Here is a 7075-nt window from a genome sequence, read left to right on the forward strand (position 1 = left end):
TGCTAAGTCGCTTCAGTCGTGTCTGACTCTGTGTGACCCCATAGACCGCAGCTCACCAGGCTCCCCCGTGCCTGGGATTCTCCAGGCAAGAACACTGGAGTGGGTTGCCATTTCCTTCTCCATTGCATGAAAGTGAAAAGTGAAAGTGAAGTCGCTCAGTCGTGTCCGACTCTTCACAACCCCATGGACTGCAGCCTTCCAGGCTCCTCCGTCTATGGGATTTTCCAGGCAAGAGTATTGGAGTGGGGTGCCAGGTGCCATTTATAGGGTAGTCAGGGAAGACCTACCCTATAAATGGCACCTCCATCACTCGTATCTCTCCCTGTCTCATTTTCCCTCATGGCTCAGATTATATGTGATTTGCTTCTTTGTACTATTGTTACTACCACTAGGACCAGAGCTCCATGGGGGCAGGGACCTTGTCATTGTCACTGCTGGAACCCCAGGGCCTAGAACAGTATGTGGCACTAGAGGGCGCTCCATCATTATTTGCTGGATAGATGGCTATAGAGATGGATGAGTTTGCTGCACGCCTACTGTGTGCCTGGCTTTGTGTTGGTGACTCAAAGATGAACCAGACCCTTTCTTGCCATCAGAGAGCTCCTGGTCTGGTGGGGGAGACAATAGGACCCTACGACAGCCAGTGGGCTCAAAGAGGTGGCGCTGGAAGCAGAGGGGCTGTGGGGTCTCAGAGGAGAGCCTAGCCAAGCCTGGCAAGGAGACCATAGGTGAAAGTGTGCTTCCAGCCCCAGCCAGGTGCATACTCCAGAGGAGACAGTGGGAGGGCTCCCACTCCACATATGAGAACACCTACCCCAATGAGTCCTCGGAAGCGAATCTCCCCAGAGCTGAGCAGCCCACGAGTGCTGCCTGGTTTTGACTGCAGCTCTTCTAGGAAGTCTTTGAAGTTGTACGAGCCAGGCCCCAGCTTTTCCTTCTGCCCCAGGAGAACAGAGAAGAGGTAAGAACTTTACACCCGTGTCCATGTGGGCAGGACCCCAGGGGATGGTGTGTTCCTTAAAGGAGGAGCTCTACCTGGGCATGGAAGGACACTGCAGGCCACCCTAGGGCTGCACGGGAGGACCCGGTGCCCGGAACGGGGCGGGATGGGGCCCCAGGGGCCTCACCTGCTGCCGCTTCTCTTTCATGATGGCCTGGTACTGGAAGTGGGGCAGCTGGGTCAGCCGGGTGGCTTCCTGGGCCTTGGCCCAGCCTGTGCCCACCTCTTTCTTCAGTTTCTCGTTGCTGAAGCAGGTCTCCTTAAAGCCATAGGTCCCAGGTCCTATGTGGGACTGAGCCAGAATGGAGTCAGAGCGGGGCCAGGCGCACCCACCAGTCCATCCGCAGAGCAAGTCCTTGCCATGCTGTCACCCTGACCTGAGAATGGACAGGCAATGTCTGTGGGGCCCCTCCTGCAGCCCCCAGCCTGGCACTCAAGGTGTGACCCTGACATCCTCTGTCGCTAGCCCCCTTGCACTTCAGAGAGGGCCCGTGGCCACTCTGTGCAAGAGCTGCCAGTGGAACCCACTGTCTCTGTGGTTCCAACCCACACTCTTTTCATTCAGTCTTGTGTTTATCAAACACCTTGAAAGCCCAGCTCTGAGCCAAGCCCTGAGCTGTGGGCTGAGGCACCGAGGGGTGTGAGACATGCCCCTTTCAGAGCTGAGCTCATCTGCCATGGTGGGGGACTCAGAGGGACAGTGCCCAGACCACGTGGGAGAGTCAGGAAGCTGGGCAAACTTACCACGTCCACAGAGTAAACCCTGGAGTACGGAGCTTCCGTGAAGGTGCTTAGCTTCTTCTGGTTGGGATAAACAGCAGAGACATCAAACCTGGGAGGACAGACACCCAGTGAAAGGCGCCCAGCCCTGATGAGGGAAGACTAGGGGGCAAGGAAGGGAGTTGGTGTCCCAGGGGAGGTGACTTTGGAGCTGGCCCATGAAAGATGAGATGAACAGGGCTGCTGCCTCCTCTCGGCCTTTGTACTTCTGTTCCCTCTCCCTAGACTCCACCCTAGTCTGGTCACCTACCCCCTGCTGAGGACCTTCACTCAAAAGTCACCTTCTCAGTGCAACCCCACCCCCGCTCCAGCACCTACCAGCTCGTCCTCCCCACTGTCTGTTTTTCCATAGCCCTTATCACTATCTAGTACTTTATATATTTTTCTTTCTTTTTGCTTATTGTCCACTCCAGCCACCTCTCCCATAAGAAGGCAAGCTCATGAGCAAGGGTTTTGCTATTTTGTTGTTTCATTCCCAGATGCTAGAACTGACCCTGGCACATAGTAGGTGACATTTATATAGAGATATAGATATAAACATAGATATAGATGGGGCTTCCCAATAGCTGCAGTAGTAAAGAATCCACCTGCTAACGCAGGAGATGCATGTTCCATCCCTGGGTCAGGAAGATCCACTGGAAAAGAAAATGGCAACCCACTCCAGCATTCTTTCCTGGGAAATCCCCTGGACAGAGAAGCCTGGGCAGGCTACTGTTCATGAGGTCGAAAAGAACTGGACACCACTGAGCCACTAAGCACAGCATAGTGCATATATATATATGGTATACCCAAGATATATATATATGGTACACCCAAGATATAGATATATATATATATATCTTGGGTACACCAAGATGCTCCTGAGAAATCTGTATGCAGGTCAAGAAGCAACAGTTAGAACTGGACATGGAACAACAGACTGGTTCCAAATAGGGAAAGGAGTACATCAAGGCTGTATACTGTCACCCTGCTTATTTAACTTATATGCAGAGTATATCATGAGAAATGCTGGGCTGGAAGAAGCACAAGCTGGAATCAAGACTGCCAGGAGAAATATCAATAACCTCAGATATGCAGATGACACCACCCTTATGGCAGAAAGTGAAGAAGAACTAAAGAGCCTCTTGATGAAAGTGAAAGAGGAGAGTGAAAAAGTTGGCTTAAAACTCAACATTCAGAAAACTAAGATTATGGCATCCAGTCCCATCACTTCATGGCAAACAGATGGGGAAACATTAGAAACAGTGGCTGACTTTATTTATTTATTTATTTTTTGGTGCTCCAAAATCACTGCAGATGGTGACTGCAGCCATGAAATTAAAAGACGCTTGCTCCTTGGAAGAAAAGTTATGACCAACCTAGACAGCATATTAATAAGCAGAGATATTACTTTGCCAACAGAGGTCCATCTAGTCAAAGCTATGGTTTTTCCAGTGGTCATGTATGGATGTGAGCGTTGGACTATAAAAAAAGCTGAGCACCAAAGAATTGATGCTTTTGAACTGTGGTGTTGGAGAAGACTCTTGAGAGTCCCTTGGACTGCAAGAAGATCCAACCAGTCCATCCTAAAGGAAATCAGTCCTGAATATTCATTGGAAGGACTGATACTGAAGCTGAAACTCCAATACTTTGGCCACCTGATGTGAAGAACTGACTCATTGGAAAAGACCCTGATGCTGGGGAAGACTGAAGGCAGGAGGAGAAGGAGACAACAGAGGATGAGATGGTTGGATGGCATCAGTGACTCCGTGGACATGAGTTTGAGTAAGCTCCAGGAGTTATTGATGGACAGGGAAGCCTGGTGTGCCGCAGTCCATGGAGTCGCAAAGAGTCGGACATGACTGAGCCACTGAACTGAACTGAACTGATACCCAACATACATATCATACATATGAATGAAGAAAGACACCTGGGCTGAAATTCTACGCGCGATTTTTGGGCTGAGTGACCTACTATGGGCCAGGCCACTTGGTCTCTCTGAGCAGCACATAGTAGGTCCTTCAGAAATGATTTTAAACAACTTAATAGGATAATTAAAGGACTCTGGGCTGGGAAACACAGAGCCTGGAGGCGGATATAAAGTCCCGCCGGGCCACCCCTGACTGCCAGCCCTCCCCACTTTTCGCTCCCTGTCCCCAGGCTCCAGCCCTCTTTCATAGGCCCTCCAGTCACAGGCCCTCTTTCCCGCTCCCCCCTCCCCTCCGACCCCACCCCACCTGTGGCTCTGCACCCCGAAGGGCGCGCCGGTGAACCACTTGGTGGCCATGATGCTAGCCTGCCCCCTCGCGGCGAAGTCCTCGCAGGACTCGGGCCGTGGGACTCCTCCGCGGCGCCAGCCTCGCGAGCTGGCCGCCGACTGCAGCCACCGCTGCCACGGCAACCCAGGCCTTGTGATTTGTGATCCGCCAGAACCCGTGTGCTGTGTGTGTTGCGTCTTTGCCCGCGCAGCGCCCCGGCAGGCACGCCCGCGAGGTTCCCGACTTTTCCACTGGGCTCTGCACATTTTCACTGCTGCCTTGCCAGACATCCTTCCTCCAGGCGAGCCCGGTAGATTTAATGGCCGCTCATGGTGGTTAATATGGATGCCATTTGGTAGAGTTTTAGAGTCATTTGTTGAGGAAATAAAGTGAAGTCGCTCAGCCGACTCTTTGCGACCCCATCAACTGTAGCCTACCAGGCTTCTCCGTCCATGGAATTTCCCAGGCAAGAATACTGGAGTGGGTTACCATTTCCTTCTCCAGGGGAATCTTCCCGACCCAGGGATGGAACCCTGGTCTCCCGCGTTGCAGGCAAACGCTTTACCATCTGAGCCATCAGGGAAGCCCCATAAATTGAGGAACTGATTCTGATTTCCTGCTTTATGCCAGTACCCTGCACCGGGCCTGATGGAGAGCAAAGGCCTCTTAATGTTCACCTTATGCTGTTGGGACCAGTGAGACCCACAGGGGAGGTCTTGACTTAGGCAAAGGGCCTCCCATTCCTTCTCCACTCTGTGAGGAGAAGGAGAAAGAGGGAACAGGCAAAGGGAGCCAGAGCGTGGAAGGTAGGAATGAAATCGGTGCTGGGGGAGGTGTTTCAGGGATGGAGTCAGGACTCTGTTCCTCCCCATTACCCACCCTACCCCCACCATGACACCCACTCTGGCCAGACAATGTGCACGGTGTCTGGGACCCAGATGTGGCCCCTTCTCAGACAGTCTAGTGGAGGGAAACAGTGACTGCACAGTGTGATCAGGTCCAGAAGATAGGGAGGTCTCTGACCCAGACTGCAGGTGGTGGGTAGGTTGGGGAAGGAGGAGGAGGAGAAGAATTTCTTCCTGGAGGAGAAGAATTTCAAACTCAACATTAAAGAGTGTGTATATCTTGCTTGGTAAAGAAAAGAACTGAGGTTATGTGCCCCCCCTAAGGCATGATCAGCTCTCTCCTCTCAACCTCCCTTACCTTCCACCAGGGCCTGGGGTCATGCTACAGACTGTCTAATATCATCTCCTGTGATCGCCTTTGATCCTCCCAAGGGTTTTAGGCTGAGGCAGGGCAAAGAGTCATATACCATTTGATGAAAACAAGACTGAAACCAGAAACAGAACTTTCCTAGGGGTCCTGCATCCAGTCTGTGGTGGAAGTGGATTACCAGATCAGTGGGTCTCCTTCCAGGCCCCACCCAACACCCTTTTGCCATCCCAATATAGCATTTAATCCATGATCTGGACTCACAGGCCCCAAGCTGGGCGGGCACATGACCACAGCACTTGGAGCATCCGTGCTGCCCTGCTGAGCTGAAGGTCGGAGGCATCAGTACTCAGGAACACACACAGGACAGCCACCCCAGGTCATCCAAGCATTGACTTTGCCCCTTCCCAACGTGCAATCTTGAGCAAGTCACTTCCTCTTCCGCTTCTCACCTTTCTTACCTTTAAAATAAAGCCAGTAATCTCTGTGTCTCCAGACTGCTATAAAGATTAAATGAGCCATTTAGGTACGCTCCATAGCAGAAGCATAATAAGAGGTCATTCCTAGCCCTTGGAAAGGGACCTTACAGAAGGCCCGGGGCAGAGACTGTGTGTCCTTCACTGCTGGTGCAGTATGTGGCACAGAGAATGTGCTTAGCAAATATTTTTTGAATGACTAGTGAACAAATAAATGAATCTAATCCAACTTCCCAGAAATGCATAAATCCTCAGAGAATCGCTTTCAAATCCTAGCCCTGCTGCTTCCTAACTGGTGGCCTCGGACGAGTTACCCTGGCTTCAATTTCCTTGTCTGTGACATGTGACTGCAACATTCTGGAGGAGCTGTTTTGAGGAATGAGTGACAAGTGGCTGTGTCCACTACCACATTCTATGAGCTGGGGAGGCCCTGCAACCAGACCCAGGGCTGCTCAGGTGTTCTTGGGCCCAGCCTTCCTGGGGTTACTTTCTTTCTCTCCCAGCCTAAGCACCTTGGCTCTGGGACTCATGGAGGAGAAGCCACAGGATATAAGCCAAGGTCCATTGGGCTGGGAGTTCTGGCTGCCAGGCAGGCCAGAGCAGGCCAGGGTGAGTCAGCGGTGCAGCAAGGCAGCTGGCTCCAGTCAGCCCAAAGCATCCCCATCACAGCACTTTCCTGATCACAGCAATTAACTCTCTCTTGTAGGTACAATCGCAATCCTCTCCAACCCATATGGAACAGAAGAGGAAACTGAGGATCAGCCAGAGAGAGTAACTTGTCCTGGTCACATCTAGTGAGCATCACACAGTAGATACAAAGCTTATAAGTAAAGTGTGCTAGAGTTTCTAACCCATCCTCCGGTGCCATAAGTTATGTCAACAAAGTGAGTCAAGCTTCTGAGCCAGAGGATTCAGGCCTCTGAGACGGGGCTGTGGCTGCTGCCTTCAGTCCTCATCCGCTGCTGTCTCTTTCCCATGCTCTGTCCCTAGGCATACCTGGCCCTGGCAAAGCTCTAGCCTTTTCATGTGCCTTTGCTGCTGCTGAAATGCACCAGCAAACTACCCTCCCCATTCACCTCCTATTCATCTTCTCAGAGTCAGATCCAATGCCAAAGCCACCGATTAGAATGGCCATTATAAAACAAACAAGCAAAAACAGAGACAAAGTACGAATGTTGGTGAGGATATAGAGAAATTGAAACCTGTGTGCATTGTTGGTGAGAATATAAAATGGTGAAGCTCCATGGGGGAAAAAAAGTATAGCAGCTTTTCTGAAAAATAAACATAGAATTACCATACGACCCAGCAATTTCACTTCTGGGCATATACCCAAAAGAAGTGAAAGCAGGGACTCAAAAAGATATGTGTGC

At 51.3% G+C, this 7075-nt stretch overlaps 1 protein-coding gene across 1 annotated transcript in view; it reads right to left on the minus strand.

Moving 5' to 3' along the window:
• The window catches only part of LEXM (lymphocyte expansion molecule), a 35806-nt gene that overhangs the window by 26738 nt on the left and 1993 nt on the right, over positions 1-7075 (minus strand). The window contains exons 2-5 of the mRNA XM_027538250.1: positions 3997-4148; positions 1745-1832; positions 1128-1292; positions 815-937 (exon numbers count right to left, since the gene is read on the minus strand). Of these exons, the coding sequence (XP_027394051.1) occupies positions 815-937; positions 1128-1292; positions 1745-1832; positions 3997-4148 (528 nt within the window). The remainder of the gene's footprint in view (positions 1-814; positions 938-1127; positions 1293-1744; positions 1833-3996; positions 4149-7075) is intronic.

The sequence above is a fragment of the Bos indicus x Bos taurus genome, chromosome 3 (assembly GCF_003369695.1).
Source record: "Bos indicus x Bos taurus breed Angus x Brahman F1 hybrid chromosome 3, Bos_hybrid_MaternalHap_v2.0, whole genome shotgun sequence".
Classification (NCBI taxonomy): Eukaryota; Metazoa; Chordata; class Mammalia; order Artiodactyla; family Bovidae; genus Bos; species Bos indicus x Bos taurus.